The sequence below is a fragment of the Ornithorhynchus anatinus genome, chromosome 13 (assembly GCF_004115215.2).
Source record: "Ornithorhynchus anatinus isolate Pmale09 chromosome 13, mOrnAna1.pri.v4, whole genome shotgun sequence".
In the NCBI taxonomy this organism is placed as follows: Eukaryota; Metazoa; Chordata; class Mammalia; order Monotremata; family Ornithorhynchidae; genus Ornithorhynchus; species Ornithorhynchus anatinus.
Genome location: NC_041740.1, coordinates 1,335,981 through 1,359,188, shown reverse-complemented (window position 1 = coordinate 1,359,188; position 23,208 = coordinate 1,335,981). Strand labels below are relative to the sequence as shown.

Genomic DNA, 23,208 nt, shown 5'->3' with positions numbered 1-23,208 from the left:
GTTGGGGAGAGCATTATTAGGATGATAATATTAGGCACTTGCTATGCGTCAAACACTGTCCTAAGCACCGGGGTGGATACAAGATGATCAGTGCTTAGCACACGGTTAAGCATTCAATAAATATGATATCAATCAATCGATCGAGGTGAACGCAATCCCTGTCCCAAACAGGGCTTATAGACAAAGGAGAAGGGAGTAGGATTTAATCCCCGCTTTACAGGCGAGGTAACCAAGGCCCAGAGAATAATAATAATGATAATTGGTATCTGTTAAGCGCTTACTATGTGCCAACCACTCTTCTAAGCACCGGGGTGGATCGAAGGTAATCAGGTTGTCCCACGTGGGGTTCACAGTCTTAATTCCCATTTTAGAGTTGAGGTAACTGAAGCACGGAGAAGTGAAGCGTCTTGCCCAAGGACACTCGGCAGGCAAGTGACGGAGCCGGGATTAGAACCCAGGTCCTCCGACGCCTAGGCTCTTTCCATGAGGCCACCCGGCTTCCCTACGGGGTACAGATCCAAGAGCACAGGCGACATGGAAGGGGGTGGGAACAAATAGGAGAAATGAGGGTCATGGGCATTAGATTGGTGGGAGGGGTTAGATTAGTAATTAATGAGATTCATTCATCTGGAATTAATAGAGAAGCAACAAAGCCTAGTAGCAAGTTCACATTCCAGCGCTCAGAACAGTGCTGTGCACACAGTGAGTGTTTAAGAAATACCATCGTTATTATAATTGGAAGTCCGAAGAACCGGGAGGGCTTCTTGGAATAGGCGGGATTTCAGATGACAGTTGGGGGGCCCCGTCTGAACAATTGCTTTTTTTTTCTTCTTATGCTACCCGTTAAGCACTTACCACGTGCCAGACACTGAACTAAGCGCTGGGGAAGATGGAAGTTAATCAGGTTGGCCACAGTCCCCGTTCCACATGGGGAAGCAGGAGAGAGAGTAGGTATCCAGTCCCCATTTTACAGATGAGGTAACCGAGGCATAGAGAAGTTAAGCGACTTGCCCAAGGCCACCCGGCCGACCAGTGCAGAAGGAGCACGGGCCTGGGTTCTAATCTCAGCTCCACCGCTCGGCTGCCCGGCGGCCTTGGGCAAGTCGCTTCGCTTCTCTGTACTTCAGTTCCCTGATCTGTTCGTTGGGGTTTAAGACGGTGAGCCCCACGTGGGACAGAGACCGTGTCCGACCTGATTAACTTGTATCTTCCCCGGCGCTTAGTACAGTCCCTGCCACATGGTAAGCGCTTACCGAATACCCTTTTAAAAAAAGAGGACGTGGCCGACCCGGGCCCTCGGATTCCCAGGCCCGCGCCCTTTCCGCCAGGCCGCGTCACTCGGACGGAAAGGTGTCGCGCGTGGCCGGGGAGGCGGGGGAGTCTGTGAGGGGGTTAGGGTTCCCCGTCCATCGAGAGGGCGCGCCGAGCGTCTACTGTGCGCGGGACAGCGTACTGGGCGCTGGCGGGGAGTACCGCAGAGTCACGGGACCCGTTGGCCTGCCGTCGAGGCCCGGGAGACAAACCCTCCGATTGACAGAGCCGGGGTCGGGCCGGAACAATGAGCCCCATTGCGGCGGTGGCGGGGGTGACGCCCCATTGTGCTTGGCGGAGAGAGGTCGCCCTGTGTCCGTCCGCAGAATAATGGATTGTGTCCTCCCGCCGGCCCGCTCCCCGCGGCGCTCTCTCCCCTCCGGGCCGGGGGACCGCGTGCTCACCCAGGGCACCCTTCATCGCCGGTGGCAGAGACGAGGTGGGTGACGGATCGGTCCGTCGGTCGGTCGATGGTATTTGTGGAGCGCCCGCGGTGCGCGGAGCGCCGTACTGAGGGGCACCCGCCGGTCCGCCCCTTCTGAGCCCCGACACTGGCGTCGGGGGACGGTGGCGCCGAATCTGGGTCGGGGGGCCGGGGTGGGGGTGCTGGGGGTCATTTCTCCGGGGGCGTGGGAGTGAGGGGAGTTGGGGCGGACCGAGGGAAGGTGGATTTGAAGGGGAAGGCCCGGCGGGGGAGGGTCTCGGGGAGAGTCTTGCAGGCCCTCAGCCCAGCAGAACCGAGACCCTCCCCGTCCCCTTTCTCCAGCCCCGCTGACGGACTTTCCAAGCGCTCAGTAGAGTGCTCTGCACACAGTAAGCGCTCAATAAATAACGATGAACTCAGACCTCGGTGGTGGGGAGGGTCTCCCGATCTTCTCAACCAGGCGGGTGACGGGGAAGAGCAACAGGAGGCGGAGATGGGGGACGTGGAGACCCTACCAAAGTCACGTCCCCACCCATCGACTCCCCAATCCCCCTCGACTCCCCCTCCCATCTTATTCTCCCCAAGTCTCCTCCCCATCTCGGGATTCATCGGGAAGAGTGGGATTTTTTCCCTCCTATTCAATAAGAATAATAATAATGACGGTACTTGTTAAGCGCTTACTATGTGCGATTTGAAGCCACCACTGAGGGTGAAAGGCGCCAGGCTCGTGTACTGACAGCCTGGAAGTTCATAATAATAACGATGGTATCTGTTAAGCACTTACTATGGGCCGGGCACCGTACTAAGCGCCGGGGTAGTTACGAGATGATCGGGGGGTGGGGGCCCAGTCCCCGTCCCACATGGGGCTCACCATCTAGAGAAGCAGCGTGGCTCAGTGGAAAGAGCCCGGGCTTGGCAGTCAGAGGTCCTGGGTTCTAATCCCTGCTCCGCCGCTTGTCAGCTGGGTGACTTTGGGCAAGTCACCTAACGCTAACGTTGGCATTTGTTAAGCGCTTACTACGTGCCGAACACCGTTCTAAGCGCTGGGGGAGATCCAGGGGCATCGGGCTGTCCCACGTGAGGCTCCCGGTCTTCATCGCCATCTGACAGATGAGCGAACCGAGGCCCAGAGAAGTGAAGTGACTTGCCCCCAGTCACCCAGCTGACAGTTGGCGGAGCCCGGGATTAGAACCCGTGACCTCTGACTCCTAAACCCGGGCTCTTTCCACTGAGCCACGCCGCTTCGCTTCTCTGCGCCTCAGTGACCTCCTCCGTCAAATGGGGACGAAGACCGCGAGAGCCCCACGGGGGACGACCCGATGACCTTCTATCTGCCCTGCCCCTCGTCAGCTGGGTGACTGTGGGCCAGTCACTTCGCTTCTCTGGGCCTCAGTGACCTCCTCCGTCAAATGGGGATTAACTGGGAGCCTCACGGGGGACCGCCTGATGACCCCGTATCTCCCCCAGCCCTTAGAACGGCGCTCGGCACCTAGTGAGCGCTTAACAGATACCTGATCGTTATTATTACCATCGTTCATCCCCCTTCCACCGAGGAGGGAGCCGAGGCCCAGAGGAGCGAGGGTCGCAGAGGAGACAAGTGGCGGCGGGGGGATTAGAACCCAGGCCCCCGGGCCCCGCGGGGCCCCGGGCTCTCCCCCCTGGGCCGCGCTGCTTTTCCCGAATGGGAACTGGCGTCCATCCCGGCCGTGTCCCGCCGGTGAGGGTGGGTGTCCCTTCCCGGGGACTGGCCCGTGTCCACCCCGGCTCCCCGGGGGCGAAGGGGAGGGGTGTCCGGGCCGGGGCCGGGCCCGTTCGGGCGGGCTGGCTGGCCGGCTGGCCGGCTGGCTGGCCGGCTGGCTCGCTCGCTCGCTCGCTCCCTCGCTCGGGGGAAGGAAGGGGCCGTTTGGGGCGGCGGCCTCTGCAGCCCCCCCCGGCCCCGGGCCCAGGTGGCTGATGGCCCCCGGCACGGAGGGTCGGGGGTCCCGGGGGGCGCGGGGCCGGAGGCGGACGGGTCCGGACACATTCGCAGTAGGTTCGCGCTCCGGGGCCTCTCCCTCATCCCAGACCTCCCCCAGCCCCCTCCCCAAATCCCCAGCCCCTTCCTTCCGTCTCCCTCACCTTCCCCCGGCCCCCTCCCTCCCTCAGCCCCCTCCTCAAATCCCCCCCCCCCAGCCCTCTCCCTCCTTCTCCTTCACTTTCCTCCAGCCCCTCCTTCCCTCAGCCCCCTCCCCAGATCCTCCCCCGCCCCCTCTCTCCTTCACCTTCCCCCAGCCCCCTCCCCCCTCAGCCCCCTCCTCGAATCCTCCCCGGCCCCCTCCCTCCTCCTCCTTCACCTTCCTCCAGCCCATCCCTCCCTCAGCCCCCTCCCCAAATCCTCCCCAGCCCCCTCCCACCTTCTCCTTCTCCCTGCCTCCTCTCCGCCCCCTCCTTCTCAGCCCCCTCCCCAAATCCCCAGCCCCTTCCTACCATCTCCCTCACCTTCCCCAGCCCCCTCCCTCCATCTCCCTCACCTTCCTCCAGGCCTTCCCTCCCTCAGCCCCCTCCCCAAATCCTCCCCAGCTCCCTCCATCTCCCTCCCCTTCCTCCAGGCCCTCCCTCAGCCCCCTCCTCAAATCCTCTCCCGCCCCCTCCCTCCATCGCCCTCACCTTCCTCCAGCCCCCTCCCTTTCTCAGCCCCCTCCCCCAATCCTCCCCTCTCTCCAAGCCCCCTCCCCTCCCCTGTCCTCGCCGCCCCCACCTCCCCGTACCTTGTCTTGGGACTGGGAGGGTGGATGGGGGAAGGTCCAGCTCGTGGAAAAACCCCCTTTTTGGGGGGGTGGGTGGGGAGGCGGTCCCAGGGCCCGGCAGGAATTTGGGGGGAAGGGGGATCCTCGGGAGAGGGGCCTGGTGGGAGGGAAGCCCCGCGGAGAGGAGACCCTCCCCACCGCCCCATCCCCCCTAGACCCCAAGCCGACCCCGGCCCCGTCCCGTACGTGTTGTAGTGGACGCTCCCAAGTGCTTAGCGCTCTGCAGACGCTCAATAGATAGCATCGATTGTTTATCCCGAGCGAGGGTCTTCGGTGGGGGGGAGTCGGAGTCGCGGGGCAGCGCTGGGCCCACTGAGGCCGCCCTGGGCAGCGGCGGGTCGTGGGGAGGGGTCGCGGGGATCCCCGGGGCGGCTTTTACATTTCTGAAATGTCGGCTTCGACCGGGGACGAGGTCTGTTGTGAGGATGATGGAATTTAGTAAGCGCTCACTCTGTGCCAAACCCTCTCCTAAGCACCGGGGGGGGGAGATAACAGGGTCATCAGGCTGGCCCAGATGGGGCTCCCAGTCTTCATCCCCATTTGCCGGATGAGGGAACTGAGGCCCAGAGAAGTGAAGTGACTCGCCCAGAGAAGTGAAGTGACTCGCCCAGAGTCTCACAGCTGATGAGTGGCGGGGTCGGGATTAGAACCCAGATCCTTCTGACTCCCAGGCCCGGGCTCTACCCCCTAAGCCACGTTTGCTTCGGTCTGTTTTGCTCATAGATACATACACACACTCTTGCGCTCTGTCTCTGTCTCCTGTCTCGTCCCGTCCTGGAGCAGCTGGTTCGGCTCTGGGAGCTGGAAGACACGGGAGGTGGTGGGTGGGGGGATTTCTAGTGGCAGGACTCGGGGGTGGGGGGGTTCAGGGGTCGGGGGGATGGAGAGATGGACAGGCCCAGAGCCAGAGCTGGCAGGAGTCGGAGTGGGAGGGGAGAAGTGGCCGGACCGAAGGGTTAGAGGTAGGGGGGTATTTCCATTACCCTATTTATTTTGTTAATGAATCGTACATCGCCTCGATTCTATTTAGTTGCCATCGGTTTTTACCAGATGTTCTTCCCCTCGACCCTATTTATCACCATCGTTCTCGTCTGTCCGTCTCCCCCGATTAGACCGTAAGCCCGTCGAACGGCAGGGACCGTCTCTATCTGTTGCCGACCTGTTCATCCCAAGCGCTTAGTCCAGTGCTGTGCACATAGTAAGCGCTCAATAAATACTACTGAAGAGTGGGAGAGGGAGAACAGTGCCAGCAGGGTGGGAGGGAGGGAGAAAGAACGGGGATTTAGGAGCCGGCTCCACTCTCCCAGAATGGGATCAGGGAACTTTCCCAGGGCCGTTACTCCTGCCCACCAGGCCCCCTGCTAAACACTCCACTCTTTCTCCCCTCCCTAATTTCCCCCGGTGTGGACCGTAAGCTCCAGGTGCCAACTCTGCTGTGCTGTCCTTTATTTTGTAAAAGATGGTACCCGTTAAGCACTTATTAAGGGCGAGCGCTCAGTGCTGGGGTCGGTACAAGCTGATTGGGTTGGACAAGGTCTGTTTTGCTTTGCTCTCTCCCCCGGTTAGACTGTGAGCCCGTCTCTGGGCAAGGATCGTCTCTACCTGTGGCCGAATGGTCCATTCCAAGCGCTCAGTGCAGTGCTCTACACATAGTAAGCGCTCAATAAGTACTACTGAATGAACGAACAAGGTCCCTGCCCCGCACGGGGATCGCGGGCTTCGTCTCCTTTGAGGTCACCGAGGCCCAGAGAAGTGGAAGTGATGTGTCCAAGGTCACCCAGCAGATAAGTGGCAGGGTCGGGATTAGAACCCAGGTCCTCTGACTCCCAGCCCCGGGCTCTTTCCGCGAGTTCTCATGCCCTTTCCGGCAGACAGGACAAATCCCGGCTCCACCACTCGTCTGCCGTGTGACTTGGGGCAGGTCGCTTCGCTTCCCTGTGCCTCAGCTCCCTCATCTGTAAAATGGGGATTCTCCCTTCTCCTTGTGGACACTGCTTATCTTCTATCTTCTCCAGCGCTCGGTACAGCGCTTGACACGTAGTAAGCGCTTAACAAAGACTACTACCGTTAGTATCGTTATCATTAATAAGAACAACCACAAAACAACAGTAACATCTTGAGTTATCGGGGGAATTCGTGGAGCACCTACTATGAGCCGAGCGCTGGGGCGGGCGGGTGGGGGAGCTGGGGGACGGATCTCTAGACTGTAAGCTCGTTGTGGGCAGGGAATGTGCCTCTTTGTTGTTCTATCGTCCTCTTCCAAACGCTTAGGTGCTTAGTACAGTGCTTTGCGCACAGTAAGCGCTTCATAAATACGACTGAATGAATGTTGATAACAATAATAATAACAATAATAATAATAATGAGAAGCCGAGTGGCTTAGTGGAAAGAGCACGGGCTGGGGAGTCAGAGGTCGTGGGTTCTAATCCAGACTCTGCCACTTGTCGGCTGTGTGGCCTTGGGCGAGTCACTTCACTTCTCTGGGCCTCAGTTACTTCATCTGCAAAATGGGGATTGAGACTGTGAGCTCCACATGGGTCAACTTGATGACCTTGTAATAATAATAATAATGTTGGTATTTGTTCATTCATTCATTCATTCAATAGTATTTATTGAGCGCTTACTATGTGCAGAGCACTGTACTAAGCGCTTGGAATGAACAAGTCGGCAACAGATAGAGACAGTCCCTGCCGTTTGACGGGTTTACGGTCTAATCGGGGGAGACGGACAGACGAGAACAATGGCGATAAATAGAGTCAAGGGGAAGAACATCTCGTAAAAACAATGGCAACTAAATAGAATCAAGGCGATGTACATTTCATTGTTTGTTAAACCCTTACTATGTGCCGAGCACTGTTCTAAGCGCTGGGGTAGATACAGGGTAATCAGGTTGTCCCACGGGAGGCTCACAAGTCTTAATCCCCATTTTACAGATGAGGTCACTGAGGCACCGAGAAGTTAAGTGACTTGCCCACAGTCACACAGCTGACAAGTGGCAGAGTATCTCCCCCAGCGCTTAGAACAGTGCTTGGCACATAGTAAGCGCTTAACAAATGCCATCATTATTTATTATCATTATCATTATCATTATCATTATTATTAGGGCGGAGGCAATCTCTGGCCCGCCGACCCAGCCCTGCCCTAAGCTGCAGTTCCCTCCGTTCCCAGAAGGGGGCGCGTCCGGGGAGTGGGCGCGCAGAGGCTTCTGGGAGTTGTAGTCCGGGAGGGGCCGCATTTCATTCATTCATTCATTCAATCTTATTTATTGAGCGCTTCCTGGGTGCAAAGCACTGTACTAAGCGCTTGGAAAGTAGAATTAGGCAACAGATGGAGACCATCCCTACCCAACAACAGGCTCACAGTCTAGAAGTGGGGAGGCAGACAATAAAATGATGTTGGTATTTGTTAAGCGCTTACTGATAATAATGTTGGTGTTTGTTAAGCACTTACTAAGTGCAGTGCACTGTTCTAAGCGCTGGGGGAGATACAGGGTCATCAGGTTGTCCCACGTGGGGCTCACAGTTTTTTAATCCCCATTTTACAGATGAGGTCACTGAGGCCCAGAGAAGTGAAGTGACTTGCCCACAGTCCCCCAGCTGCCAAGTGGCAGAGCCGGGATTCGAACCCATGACCTCTGACTCCCAAGCCCGGGCGCTTTCCACTGAGCCACGCTGCTTCTCTAACGTGCAGAGCACCGTTCTAAGCGCTGGGGTGGATACAGGGTCATCAGGTTGATCCCACGTGAGGCTCACAGTCTTCATCCCCATTTTACAGAGGAGGGAACTGAGGCCCAGAGAAGTGAAGCGACTCGCCCACAGTCACACAGCTGCCAAGTGGCAGGGCCGGCATTCGAACCCGTGACCTCTGACTCCCTAGCCCGGGCTCTTCCCGCTGAGCCACGCCGCTTCTCATAAAACAAGTGGACAGGGATCAATGGCGTCAATATAAATAGAATTATAGATAGATACACATCATTCATACAATAAATAGAATAATCAAGACGAACATAGAGGCACAAGTGCTGGGGGACGGGGAGGCGGGTAGAGCCGAGGGAGGGCGTCGGGGCGATGGGGAGGGGAGGAGGAGCAGAGGAGCCGTCGGCCCCGGCCTGGCAGACTTAGTCCCGGGTCCCGGGTCCGCTGCGGCTGTGGCCCGGTAGGAAAAGGGGCCGGAGGAGAGACCCGGTGACGAGGAGAAGGGAAAGACTCCTCTCTCTCCGTCAACCCACAAATCCTGTCGGTCCCACCTTAGGAACATCGCCACATTCCACCCTCTCCTCCCCAGCCAGACTGTGGAGCACTTATCCCATCCCGCCCGGATTACCGTATGAGCCTCCTCGCCGACCTCCCCGCCTCCCGTCTCTCCCCACTCCAATGCACGCTTCCCTCCGCTTCCCCGGTCGTCTTTCTACAGAAACGTTGGGTCCGGGTCTCCCCGCTCCGCAAGGACCTCCGGCGGTTGCCCATCCGTCGCCGCAACCAACAGAGACTCGTCACCCTCGGCCTTTAAAGCCCTCAATCCCCTCGTCCCCTCCTCCCTCACCTCGCCACTCTCCTACCCCAACCCGGCCCGCACGTTTCGATCCTCTGACTCCAACCTACTCCCCGTCCCTCCATCTCCTCTACCTCGACGCCGACCTTTCGCCCACGTCCCGCCTCTGGCCCGGAACGCCCTCCCTCCTCATATCCGACAGCCCGTCACTCTTCCCCCCTCTTCAAGATCTTATCGAAGGCCCATCTCCTCCGAGAGGCCTTCCCCGACTAAGCCCTCATTCCCCCTTCCCCCGCTCCCTCGCCCTCGGATTTGTTCACCCCTCCCTCAGCCCCTCGGCACTTGGGTACACATCCGTAATTTATTTATTTGTATTAATGTCCGTATTCCCGCCTGCACTGTTAACTCGCTGTTGGCCGGGAATGTGTCTACCAACTTGGTTATAGGGGACTCTCCCGAGCGCTCAGGACAGAGCTCTGCACCCAGTAAGAGCTCGGGTAAAACGACCGATTGATCCGTCGATGGATACTGAGGTGAAGAAGGAGAGATTGAGAGGAACAGAAGGAAATGGGCTTCGGCTGCAGCAGGAGGGATGGAGGTTAGACCGAAGGAAGCGCCTCCTGTCTGGAAGGGTGGGAGATAGAGGAAGGGGTGATCAAGGGAGGCTGTGGGGACTCCGGACCTCCTGCCGATGCTCTCTGGGCACCTTGGGTTCCCAGTTCTCTGTCTCCCCCACCCCCCCAAAGAAATTAAAATGCGTGGAGAGGTGACAGGTCCTGGGGAGGTGAAGAGATGAAGAGGCAGGCGTGAGGTGGTAATGGGGGAGAAGCTGAAACCAGGGAAGGCAAACCAGGGCTACCGGCCTAGAGAGGAACAGCAGCGGCTGATAATCAGTCGACCGACCGATAACTCAGGAGCCGCCTTGAACTATCGGATGGGGACCAGAGAGATCACCCTTTCACTGGGAGTAACGATAATGATCATCGTGATATCTGGGAAGCAGTTGCTGTGTGCTTCAATCGATCGATCAATAACTCAGGAGCCACCTTGAACTATCGGATGGGGACCAGAGAGATCACCCTTTCATTGGGAGTAACGATAATGATCATCGTGATATCTGGGAAGCAGTTGCTACGTGCCAGCTACTGTACTAGATGCCGGGGTGGATATAAGGATACGTGGGGCTCACGGTCTTAATCCCCATTTTCCCGACGAGGTCACCGAGGCCCGGAGGAGTGAAGCGACTTGCCCGAGCTCACCCGGCTGACGTGTGGCGGACCTGGGATTAGAACCCACGTCCTCCCACTCCCAGGTCCGTGCCCTTTCCGGCTCGGACATTCCCAGTCTGGGGGGGGGGGTCCCCCGGGTAAACCCTTTCTTCTCAGTCTTCTGGAAACCCCAGGGGATGTCACTGGTGGCGGGTTGGGGAGGGAGGAAGCCGACGTGTCCGCCGGGGCCCCCCCCGGTGACCCCGTTTTTACGATCGCCCCTTTTCCTGCCGGGGACAATGAAATGGCTTGTTATTCCGCCCAGCTATTTCCTCTGAGCTCAGCCGGCGGAGGGGGTCTGGCCCGGCCCGGGCGGGACCCCCACCCCCAGACGTTTCCTTGCCCGAAACGTGCCCTGCTCCCCACCCGGCGTCCGTGGGGGCCTGGAGGGAGGGGCCGGGGGCAGAGCGGGATCACGGCAACGGGCCGGGCCGAGCCGGTCCGTTGGCAGAGTCTCTACGTGCAAAGGATCCGGGCTCCCAAACCCTCTGAGCCCTGAATTATTTGGATATTTTGGGATATTTCGGGTCAACGGGTTTATTCCCGGTGATCTCTAGACCTCGGTTAGCCGGGGGGGTTCGATGCGTCGGGTCCGCAGGTGCACCATGCAGTTGGCTGGGGTTTCCGGTTCCCCACCGGGGCGGGACCCTGCCTCTCCAGACCCCTCCCCAGCAACGGGGGCCGGGGTGGGTCTCCTCTAGCCCCTGCGTGTGTCCTCAGGACCCAGGTCAGGGAAGCAGCATGGCCTAGTGGGTAGAGCGTGGGCCTGGGAGCAGCGTGGCGCAGTGGCAAGGGCCCGGGCTGGGGACTCAGAGGTCATGGGTTCAAATCCCAGCTCTGCCGCTTGTCAGCTGTGTGACTTTGGGCAAGTCACTTCCCTTCTCTGTGCCTCAACTGTAAAATGGGGATGAAGACTGTGAGCCCCACGCGGGACAAACATGATGACCTTGTATCCTCCCCGACGCTGAGGACAGTGCTTTGCACCTAGTAAGCGCTTAACAAATGCCATCATCATCATTATTATAAGGAACCGGGTTCTAATCCCGGTTCTTCCACTCGTATGCCCGGTGGCCTTGGACAAGTCACTTCACTTCTCCGTGCCTCAGTTACCCTCATCTGTAAAATGGGGATTAAGACTGTGATCTTCATGTGAGACGGGGACTGTGTCCAACCTGATTATATCTACTCCGGCGCTTAGAACAGTGCTTGACACAGAGTAAGCACTCGACAGATACCACCATCATCGTTATCATTATTATTATTAGTTCCTTCAGGGCCAGTTTTCCTCCCGCTCCCCGCTCCAGATCGTTCCGAGCCACTTGAGGGGCCGGGAGGCCCGGAGGCAGTGGACTGGATGGAATGACCTCCGGGACAAGCCCTGGAAATCTCACGGGCAGGCCGGAGAGTCCCGGGTAGGCTGGAGGCCGGGAGAGGAGGGGAGGGGGCCCACGGCCCAGGCAAGCGGGGGTCAGTTTGGGGGACCGGTGGGGGGACGGTTGCCGCAGGGGAAGCAGCCCGATGGCGGGCCGGGATCCGAACTAGGTCCAGGGAGGTCCCGGCGGGGGAAGACCCCGGGATACGAAGCCAGGCCCAGTGTTCCCAGTACCCCAGCCCTTCCCCCCAGTGCCCCTGCCCCCCAGAACGCCCGCCCCCCCGCCCCCGGCGCCAGGCCGGGGTGGACCGGGCGCCCGGTAAACCGGCCGGCCGGCTCCCCGGTCGGGTGCAGCCGCCCGGCACGCAGGGTGGACCCCGGTTCCCGCCGAAGACTCCGCCCTGGGGATACTCCCGGCCAAAGAAAATGTTTGCCCACGGGCGGTCATTGTGTGTGGGGGTCAAGGGGCCCGGGTACGCGTCCTGCCGCCTCCACGCCCCGGGGGGGCCGCCCGCATTCGGGCGGATGGCCGGGCGGGTGGACCGGCTCCCGTGGGGAGAAGTCCAGGGGGCGGGAGCGAGGGAGCCCCTCGCCCCGGGTCCGGTTCGGAAGGAAGGAGCGCCCGGGCCGGGCCGCACCCGCCGGGCCCCCCCCCCCCGGCCCCCGATGGCGGCTCGCTCCCCTCCGCGAGGGCTACCGACTATGAGACGCACCAAAGCCCGAAGCCTCATCGAAGGCCCATCTCCTCCAAGAAGCCTTCCCCGCCCAAGGCCCCCTCTCCTCCTCTCCCGCTCCCTTCGGCGTCGCCCCGACTCGCTCCCTTTCTTCATCCCCCCACCCAGCCCCACACCGCTTAGGTCCCTGTCTCTCATATATTGATTTCCATCCATGTCTGCCTCCCCCTCTAGACACGCTGTGGGCAGGGAATGTCTGTTCTATCGTCCTCTCCCAAGCGTTCAGTACAGTACTCGGCACACGGTGAGGGCTCGGTAGGATAAGACCGAGTGACGCGGCCCAGGGTCCGCCGTGTGACTTGTTCCCATTGCCACCCGTCAGCTGGGTGACCGGGGGCGAGTCACTTCGCTTCTCGGGGCCTCAGCGACCTCACCTGTAAAACGGGGATGAAGACGGTGAGCCCCACGTGGGACAACCTGATCGCCCGTATCCTCCCCAGCGCTTAGAACAGTGCTTCGCACAGAGTAAGCGTTTAATGAATGCCATTATTATCATCACTGCCACTGTGGGGGAGCCGGGATTAGAACCCGTGGCCTTCCGACGCCCAGGCCTGTGTTCTAAGCACTATGCCATGCTGCTTCTTGCTAGGTGTCTACTATGTGGCAAACACTGGGCTAAGCGCTGGGGAAGAAACAGTCTAATGGTCCCAGACCCTGTCCCCACCAGGAGGCTTGGGGATAACGGGGTTGGGGTGGGGAGCAGCCCCACAACTGCAGCAGGAGGGAGTTGAATTAGACCGATGAGCGGCGTGGCTCATGGGCAAGGGCCCGGGCTGGGGAGTCAGAGGACGTGGGTTCTAATCCCAGCTCCGCCCCTTGTCAGCTCTGTGATTTTGGGCAAGTCACTTCACTTCTCCGAGCCTCAGCGACCTCCTCTGCAAAATGGGGATAAAGACTGAGCCCCACGTGGGACAACCTGATGACCCTGTAAACCTGACGACCCCGTATGTCCCCCAGCGCTTAGAAGAGTGCTTGGCACCTAGTAAGCGCTCAGGAAATACCGTCATCATCCTTACGAAGCAGCGTAGCGGCAGTGGAAAGAGCACGGGCTTTGGAGTCAGGGCTCATGAGTTCGAATCCCAGCTCTGCCACTTGTCAGCTGTGTGACTGTGGGCGAGTTACTTCACTTCTCTGTGCCTCAGTTCCCTCATCTGTAAAATGGGGATGAAGACCGGGAACCCCACGTGGGACGACCCGATTCCCCTGTGTTTACCCCAGCGCTTAGAACAGTGCTCTGCACATAGTAAGCGCTTAACAAATACCAACATTATTATGATTAGACCGCAGAAAGTGTTGGGAGTGATTGGGGCGAGGAGGAGCCCCGAGTTGGCAGAGTTTCCTTCCGCGGGGGATGGTTTGGGGGGTGCCCCGCCCGGGGGGTGGTGCGATGGGTCACCGGTTGGTCCGGGGTCCGGTTGAGCCCGTTGTTGGGCAGGGATGGTCTCTCTGGGGGTCCAACTGTCCGTCCCAAACGCTCAGTCCAGTGCTGCGCACACAGTCGGCGCTCAGTAAATACCACTGAATGAACGGAGGGGTGAATGGGGGGTGCGGGCTGGGGTTGGGGCCGGTGAGGGAGGAGGACATGGGGGAGCCCCCCCGCGGGAGGGGCTTGTGGGCCGGGGGAGGTTCGGGGGGGGGGGTCCAGATGGGGGGGGAGGGGGGGTGGGGGGGTGGGGCCGAGCCCAGGGCTCCTCCCCCCCGGGGGGCGGCCCCGTAAATAGGGACGGGGCGGCCCGTCCCCCCCATCCATCCATCCATCCATCCCACCCGGAGGGAGCAGCGGCCAGGTTGGGGGGCCGGGGGTCCCTTTCCACCCCCCCGCATCCCGCCGGGAGCAGGTACACCCCCCGGGGGGCGGCCATCACACCCTTCCCCCCCAGCTCTGGAGGGTCCCCGAGGCCGGACCCAGGGGGCCCCTCCGCCCCGGGCCCCGTCGGCCAACCGGTTGGTGGGGGTGGGGGGGATTGCCCAGCCAGGGGAGGTGACCTCTTAGGACGGTGCTCTGCGCACAGTTAGGCGCTCAGTAGATACCATCGACGGGAGGAACGAGGGGCTGGGCGGGGATGGCGCGGGAGGGGTCGGGTTTTTGCCTGCAGCGCGAGGGAGCGGGGGTAGACGGAAGGAAGGACTTCCCGGCGGGCAGCAGGATAATAATAATAATAAACGATGGTATCTGTCAGGCGCTCGCTAGGTGCCGGGCCCTGTACTGAGCACCGGGGTAGATAATCATGTTGGTATCTGTTAAGCGCTTACTAGGTGCAGAGCACTGTTCTAAGCGCTGGGGGAGACGGGGGCGTCAGGTCGTCCCAGTGGGGCTCACGGTCTTCATCCCCATTTTCCAGATGAGGTCACTGAGGCCCGGAGAAGTGAAGCGACTCGCCCACGGTCACCCGGCTGACGAGTGGCAGAGCCGGGATTCGAACCCATGACCTCTGACTCCCCAGCCCGGGCTCTTTCCACGGAGCCACGCTGCTCCTCTACAAGCCAAGCGGATGGGACACGGTCCCTGTCCCACCTGGGGCTCACGCTCGTAAATCCCCATTTTACAGATGAGGGAAGTGAGACCCAGAAAAGTGAAACGACCTGCCCAAGGTCCCACAGCAGACAAGTGGTGGGGGGGGGATTAGAACCCAGGTCCCTCTGACCCCCAGACCCACTAGACAACGGGATGCAGGCCCGGACCGAGGGAGGGTCTCGTCTCTGGAGGGTCCCCTCCCTGATCCCGGGGCTTCCTGGAGGCCGGGGGGGGGGGGGGGGGGGGTGGGGGCCGAAGCTGCAGCAAGAGGGACTTAGGTCGGAGTAAAGGCAGGACTTACCGATGACTCTGGCCTGGCTTTTCATCTTCTCTCAGCGCTGGGAAGCTGGGCGGAGTGACTAGGAATGACCAGGCGTGAGCATGTGTTTGTGTCACCTTGGGCAAGCCACTCCTCTGGGCCTCAGTGACCTCATCCGGTAAATGGGAACGAAGACCGGGAGCCCCAGGCGGGACAGGGACCGATCAGCTCGGATCTACCCCGGCGCTCAGAACGGCGCTCGACGCCACAGGAAGCGCTTAGCAAATGCCGTCATCCGTTTTCACGCATGTGTGGGTGTGTTTGCCATTCGGGACGCGGGCCCAGCAGGGCGGAGGGAATGATCGTCATAACTGGGGTGTTTGTTAAGCGTTTACTACGCGCCAGGCACCGTATTAGACGCTGGAGTAGATACGAGGTAATCGGGTGGGACACGGTCCCTGACATGGGGCTCACGGTCTTAATCCAGGGAATAATAATAATGATAATGTTGGTATTTGTTAAGCGCTTACCATGTGCAGAGCGCCGTTCTAAGCGCTGGGGGAGATCCAGGGTCAACGGGTCGTCCCACGTGAGGCTCACAGTTAATCCCCATTTGACAGATGAGGTAACTGAGGCGCAGAGAAGTGAAGCGACCCGCCCACGGTCACCCAGCTGACAAATGGCAGAGCCGGGATTCGAACTCATGACCTCTGACTCCCAAGCCCGGGCTCTCCGTTGACGAATCTGCGGTCTTCCTGGAGGCAGGGGGACGGACTGGATGACCCCTAGGAGTTCCGGGGAGCAGGGGCCGAGGGTCCTGGATTCCTGCCCCAGCCCGGTCCCTCTTGACCGCGAGCTCGTTGGCGGCGGGGAATGTGGCGGCTTATTATTTGATCGTTCTCTCCCGCGCGCTTAGTACAGCGCTCGGCACAGGCTAAGCGCTCAGTAGAGAAGCAGCGTGGCTTAGTGGCAAGAGCCCGGGCTTGGGAGTCAGAGGTCACGGGTTCTAATCCCCGCTCCGCCGCTTGTCAGCTGTGTGACTTTGGGCGAGTCGCTTCACTTCTCTGGGCCTCAGTGACCTCGTCTGTCAAATGGGGATGAAGACTGGGAGCCTCACGGGGGAGAACCCGTTGACCCTGTATAATAATAATAATAATAATAATGTTGGTATTTCATTCATTCATTCATTCAATAGTATTTATTGAGCGCTTACTATGTGCAGAGCACCAGACTAAGCGCTTGGGATGAACAAGTCGGCAACAGATAGAGACGGTCCCTGCCGTTTGACGGGCTTACGGTCTGATCGGGGGAGACGGACAGACGAGAACAAATTTAAGTGCTTACTATGTGCAGAGCACTGTTCTAAGTGCTGGGGTAGATCAAGGGTCATCAGGTTGTCCCACGTGAGGCTCACAGTCTTAATCCCCATTTTACAGATGCGGTCACTGAGGCACAGAGAAGTGAATAATAATAATAATGTTGGTATCTGTTAAGCGCTTACTATGCGCAGAGCGCCGTTCTAAGCGCTGGGGGAGATACGGGGTCATCGGGTCGTCCCACGTGAGGCTCCCAGTTAAGCCCCATTTTCCAGATGAGGTCACTGAGGCACCGAGAAGTGAAGTGACTCGCCCACAGTCACCCAGCTGACAAGTGGCAGGGCCGGGATTCAAAACCATGGCCTCTGACTCCCAAACCCGTGCTCTTTCCACTGAGCTTCTCTGTATCTACCCCAGCGCTTAGAACAGTGCTTGGCACATAGTGAGCGCTTAAAAAAAATACTACAATTAATACGATCGAACGAATGAACGAACCTGGGCCCTCCCTGTCACGAAATGGGCTGGCTGGGGGGCTTGGGGGGAGGGGACCCGACACCCTCGTTGACCACCCCCAGGAGGAACCCCAACTGGAGTGGGAAGAAAGTGGATTCTGGAGCCCGGGGGCGGGGGGTGGAACAGGGTCCTGGAGGGAAAAACTCCCTGACACCCCCCCCCCCCCCCGCCTCCCTCCACCGCTCTCCTTCCTGCAGGACGGTGACCCCCCCACCTCGGGGGGCGGAGAGAGGGCAGAGGCCCCCATTTTACAGATGACGGAGCTGAGGGACGGGAGAGGGTCCCGGGGGAGGCGGCCGGAAAGCCTCAGAACGGCCTGGACCGTCAGCAGGGGACGTGTCTGTCGACTGTTTTGTCCCCTCCCAAGCGCTTAGTACGGTGCTCCGCACACCGTAAGTGCTCAACGAACCGATGAATGAACCAACCGCCGGCTTTTGCCCCCCGAGGTCCCGCGGCCCGGTCCGCGGGCCGTCCCGCCCCTCGGGACCGCCCCAGGGACCTTGGGGTCCCGGGACCCCGGGCCCGTACACCCTCGAGGACGGGGCCCCTCGCCTCTACCCCAGCGGGTCCTCCCCAGGCCTCCAGCCCGGCGCCCTGCGGACGCAGCCGGAGGGATTTAGGTTAGAGCCAAGGGAGGACCTCAGAGAGCGGGGTGCGAGGGGACTGGGGGGGGGGGGTCCGGTTTCTAAATGGTGGCCCTGCAGCCTGTCAGGCAGAGGGAGGGCCGCCGCCCCGGACCCGTGTCTTGGAGCAGAGGTCAAAACGTTCCGTGTCTCCGCACGGACCCGGGGGTCCTTAAGGATACGACTACATCTTCCTCAACTACTTCCTGCCTTTCCTGGCCGCCGGCCGCACCTAGAGGCTCCGGGGCGGCTCGGACACGAAGGCCCTTCCAGCCCTCCCTGCCGGGAACTGCCTCCATCAGTCTAACCTCACTCCCTCCTGTTGCAGCCTGGCTTATTTCCTCTGGTTCCGCCCCGAGCGGGGACTCCCCCCGCGCTAGGTCGGCTCCCCGGAAAACCTGCCGGGGCGGAGCTGCCCCTTCTCGGTCAGTCGATGGTATCTATCGAGCGCTTAGCGCATGCGGAGCTCTGTACTAGGCGCCTGGGAGAGTACGGTCCAACGGAGTTGGAAGATATAGTCCCTGCCCACGGCGGGTTCCGGTCTAGAGCGGGAGCTCGGCTCCAGGGCAGGGTAGGGGGGGCGGGGAGGCGTCTGGGTTCCGATCCCGCCTCCACCATTGGAGAAGCAGCGTGGCTTAGCGGAAAGAGGCCGGGCTGGGGAGTCACGGGTCGTGGGTTCTAATCCCGGCCCCGCCGCTCATCGGCTGGACCGGTCGCCTCACTTCTCCGTGCCTCGGTTCCCTCCTCTGTAAAACGGGGAGGGTGTCTGCGAGCCCCACGTGGGACAACCTGATGACCTTCCGTCTACCCCGGCGCTCGGAACGGTGCTCGGCCCATAGTGAGCGCTTAACGGATACCGTCGTCAGTAGCAGTATCGTCTGCCGACCGTGGGCGAGTCACTTCACCTCTCCGTGCCTCGGTTCCCCTTCCCACTTAGCCCGGGAGTCCCACGCGGGACAGGGACTCCCTCCGACTTACTAATTCGCTCGTATCTTCGCCGGGGCTCAGAACGGTGTGTGACCCGAGGTAACCGCTTAACAAAATCCCGCCTTCTAATCCCCACTCCGCCACTTGTCTGCTGTGTGACGTTGGATTTGACTTCTCTGCGCCTCAGTCCCCTCGTCTGTGAAAGGGGGACGGAGACCGTGAGCCCCACGTGGGCCAGGGACCGGGTCCAACCCCACGTGGTTGTTTCCGCCCCGGCGCTCAGTCCGGGGCCCGGCCCACGGCAAGCGCTGAACGCGTACCAGCATTATAACGATGGTATTTAAGCGCTTACTGTGTGCCAAGCACCGTTCCAAGCGCCGAGGTAGATGCAGGGTCATCAGGTCGTCCCACGTGGGGCTCCCGGTCTCAATGCCCCTTTTACAGATGAGGTCACTGAGGTCCAGAGAAGGGAAATGACTGGCTCGAGGTCACATGGCAGACAATAAGAAGAATGACGGTATCTGTTAATAATAATAACCAGGGCATTTGTTAAGCGCCTACTATGTGCCAAGCACTGTTCTACGCGCTGGGGAGGACGCGAGGTGATCAGGTCGTCTCCCGTGGGGCTCACGGTCCTCATCCCCATTTTACAGATGGGGTCACTGAGGCCCAGAGAAGCGACTGGCCCAAAGTCACCCGGCTGACAAGCGGCCGATCCGGGATTCGAACCCATGACCTCTGACTCCCCAGCCACGCTGCTTCCCTAAGCGCTCACTCTGCGCCAAGCACTGTTTTCAGCGCTGGGGGAGGTACAGGGTCACCAGGTCGTCCCGCGTTGGGACTGGCCCACGGTCTCCATCCCCACGTTACAGAGGAGGTCACTGAGGCCCAGAGAAGCCAAGTGACTGGCCCGAGGTCGCACGGCAGACACTAATCGTGCCGGTATTCGCGAAGCGCTCGCCACGCACCGACGGCCGTTCGGAGCGCCGGGGGGGGGGGGGGGGGGGGGGGGAGATACGGGGTCGTGCGGTGGTCCCGCGTGGGGGGCTCACGGTCTCCATCCCCCTTTTCCAGACGAGGTCACCGAGGCCCCGAGAGGCGGAGTGACCGGCCCGAGGTCACGAGGGCGGAGCCGGGACCGGAGCCCCCGTCCCCCGCGTCGCGCGCCGCTCGGCCTCGCAGGTTCTCTCTCGCGGGGGGGCGGAGGGGGGGCCGGGGGGCGGGGGCGGATGGGGCGGCCCTCCGGCTGACGGGGTCCCCCGTCCGCCCCCGCAGCCCCCGAGTGACCGGCCCCTATGCCCAACATGAGCTGGAGCTTCCTGACGCGGCTGCTGGAGGAGATCCACCACCACTCCACCTTCGTGGGCAAGGTGTGGCTGACGGTGCTGGTGGTCTTCCGCATCGTGCTGACGGCCGTGGGCGGCGAGTCCATCTACTCGGACGAGCAGAGCAAGTTCACCTGCAACACCAAGCAGCCGGGCTGCGACAACGTCTGCTACGACGCCTTCGCGCCCCTGTCGCACGTGCGCTTCTGGGTCTTCCAGATCGTCCTCATCTCCACGCCGGCCGTGGTCTACCTGGGCTACGCCGTGCACCGGCTGGCCCGGGCCGCCGACCCCCGGCCGCGGGGGCCCCCCCGCCGCCCCCGCCGCCGGGGGTCGGGCCGCCGGCGCCCCCGCGCCCCGCAGGACCGGCCGGGCCCCCGACGAGGAGCGGCCGATGCTGGACGGGCGGCGGCCAAGGGGCGCGCGACGGCGACGGGCCACCCCCGCGACGGGCGCCAGGCCGGCGCCGCCGGCGACGAGGACGACGAGGACGACGAGCGGGAGGCGGGGGGGGCGGCGGGGCGACCCCGGCGGTCCCCGGCGGCCCCTCGCGGCGGCGGGCCGACGGGCGGCGGCGCATCGTGCGCGCGGGGTTGATGCGCGTCTACGTGGCGCAGCTGGTGGCCCGGGCCGGGCTGGAGGTGGGCTTCCTGGTGGGCCAGTACCTGCTGTACGGCTTCGAGGTGCGGCCCTTCTTCCGCTGCGGCCGGGCCCCCTGCCCCCACCTGGTCGACTGCTTCGTCTCCCGGCCCACCGAGAAGACCGTCTTCCTGCTGGCCATGTACCTCGTCAGCTGCCTCTGCCTCCTGCTCAACCTGGGCGAGATGGCCCACCTGGGCTGCGGCGCCCTGCGCGACGCCGTGCGCCTCCGCCGGGCCCCCGGGCCGTCCGGGCCCCCCGCCTCCCCCGGGCCCCCCGACTACGACCTGGTGGTCCGGGCCGAGAAGCCCCCGCGCCCTGGGCCCGTCCCCGTCCCCGTCCCGCCGGGCCTCCCCCGCGGCCCCGAGCCCGGCAGCTCCAGCAGCAGGGACGGGAAGACCTCGGTGTGGATCTGACCGTCGAGGGGGCGCCCCCTTTCCCCCCCCGCCTCCTCCCCTCGAACCCCGGACCCGGGGGCCGCCGCCTTGCCGGGCCCCCTCCGCCCGACGGAGGGGAAACCCCCCATAGCGACGAGACCCGGAATCGGGCTACTCGCTCGGCGCTCCCTCGGTGCCAAGCGCCGGACCGGAGGCCGGGGCGGAGGCCGGCCGACGGCGTCGAGCACGTCCCCCCGTGGGGCGCGCGGGCTCCCGGCCCCGTCGGACGGAGAGGGACGCCGAGGCCCCGAGGAGCCAGGTGACTGGCCCGGGGTCACCCGGCAGGCCGGGGTCGGGGCCCGGGGGGCTCGCCGTGGGGCTCGCGGCGTCTAGCGCGGCGCTCGGCCCGTAACGAGCGCTCGGCGAACGCCACGGTTGCGACCGACGGTCCGGGCCTCGACGGACCCCTCCCCTCTTCCCCGAGCCCGGCGGTCCCCCGGGTCTGGCGGAGGGGTGGGCGTTGGGGCGGGGGGCGGAGGCGGCCGGTGCCCCCCCGTGCCGGTCTTTTTCTGGGGGGGGGAGGGTCCCTGGGGCGGGGGGGGGGGAGGGCTGCCCTTCTCCGAACCACTAAAGCCATATTAACAGGGGTCCCCGGGGGTGGTGGGGCGCAGCGCCGGGGCGGGCGGTCTTGGGCACGGCCGAAGCAGGGGCCCGGGGGGTGGGAGAGGGTCCCGGGACCCGTCGGGGTCCCCCCCCCCCGCACCGCACGGGGCCCTCCCCACCCCAGACTCACTCTCGTGTCCATCGAGTCAGCCAGAAAAGGAGAAGCGGGCGCGGGTCCGGAGTCCGGGTGGGCTACCGGCCGTCGCCACTCTTCTTGGCCTGTGGGATTCCTCCCCCTCTCCTCCCTGGGTTGGCGGGGGGAGCCGGGGAGGGTCGGCGGGGCGCCATCCCCACTCCCTCGTGGGGCGGGCCTGGCCTGCCAGCCGTCCGAGGGAGGGGAAGGGGGGTCCCCTGGGTGGCGGGGAACCCAAGCCCCTCCTGTGGGATGGGGGGGGGACGGGCCTCCATCGGTGCGGCGGGCGAAGGGGAGGAGGGGGCTCCTTGGGGGTCAAAGGCCATGGCCGGAGAGCACGTGTTGGACGGTCGAGGAGGATGCAGCGGGGCCCCGTGGCCGGGGGGGCAGGGCCGCAATTTTGGGTTTCCCGGTGGGGGTCCCCCGTCCTTCCTCCTCGTGCGGGGCTTGGCGAGTTTCTCCGAGGCTGGGGAGGAGCGGCCCGGGGGTCCCCGGGGGTCAGCAGGCCGCTGGGGAGAGGGGTGGGTGGGCTGGGGAACGGGGGGGGGGGAGGGCTACTGGCCGCCCCCTCCCCCGCCCCCCAGCCCATGATAGGCCACCCCACTTTCCAACATCCTGCTCCCTCATCTCTCCTTTGGATTCCGCCCAGGCCGGCGATTCGTACTCGGAGGGCGCCCGGTACAGCGTTCTGAACACAGTGGGCGCCCAGTCCAGCGCCCTACCCATAGGGGTGCCCCCCCCAAAGCGCTCCGCAGAGAGCGGGCAGCTAGGGCAGCTCAGGGCGTGCAGCAGGCGCTCAGTACGGCACTCTGCACTCAGGACGGGGCCCTGCGCCGGCGAGCACCCAGAAGAGCGTTCTCCCCGCGGCGGACGGCTAGGACGGCTCTCTGCACGCGGCAGGCGCCCGGTACAGTACTCTGCACGCGACGGGTGCCCAGGACAGTAGTCCGCCCCGAGGCAGCACCCGGTACCGTGCTCTCCCCGAAGCGGGCGTCCAGAACACACCCCACCGCCGCCCTCGGGGGGGTCCTCCTTGCTGTCCGACCCCTGGAAAATACTTGAAGTTCCCAACTGGCCTTGGCAAAAGGGGTGTGAGCTGGCGTCCGGGCTCGGGTCCCCTCGGTGTCGGGCGGGTGGAGAACTCTCCACCGTTTTTCCCGTGCCACCTATGTTCCGGCGATGCCCCCCTCCCCTCCTCTCGGTTCCCGACACTAACCAAACCAAAATAAAACTTTCTTTTTATTTACAATAACGCCCAGAGTGGTGGAGTCTGTACCTCTAGCTGACCGGGCGGGCGAGGGGATGAGGGGGAGACGATTGCGGGGGCGAAGGGGATAGACCCTCGGCTCACTGCGGGCAGGGAAGGTGTCAGGGTGTATTATCGTCCTCTCCTAAGCGCTCAGCTCAGTGCTCTGCGCACTCACAGCACGGCCTAGCGTGGGCCTGGAAGTCAGAAGGATGATAACGTTGGTATTTGTATTTGTTAAGCGCTGACTGTGTGCCGAGCACCGTTCTAAGCGCCGGGGGAGATA

General features: G+C 62.3%; 1 protein-coding gene across 1 annotated transcript; it reads left to right on the top strand.

The window, feature by feature from the left end:
• The first annotated feature begins 1,572 nt into the window (after positions 1–1,572).
• On the top strand, positions 1,573–21,385 carry GJC2 (gap junction protein gamma 2). The gene is given in 4 exon segments (XM_029078237.2): positions 1,573–1,750; positions 19,614–19,721; positions 19,815–20,363; positions 20,366–21,385. Coding segments are annotated over 2 exon segments (1,083 nt in total). The 5' UTR covers positions 1,573–1,750; positions 19,614–19,721; positions 19,815–19,834; the 3' UTR covers positions 20,920–21,385.
• The last annotated feature ends 1,823 nt before the right edge of the window (positions 21,386–23,208 follow it).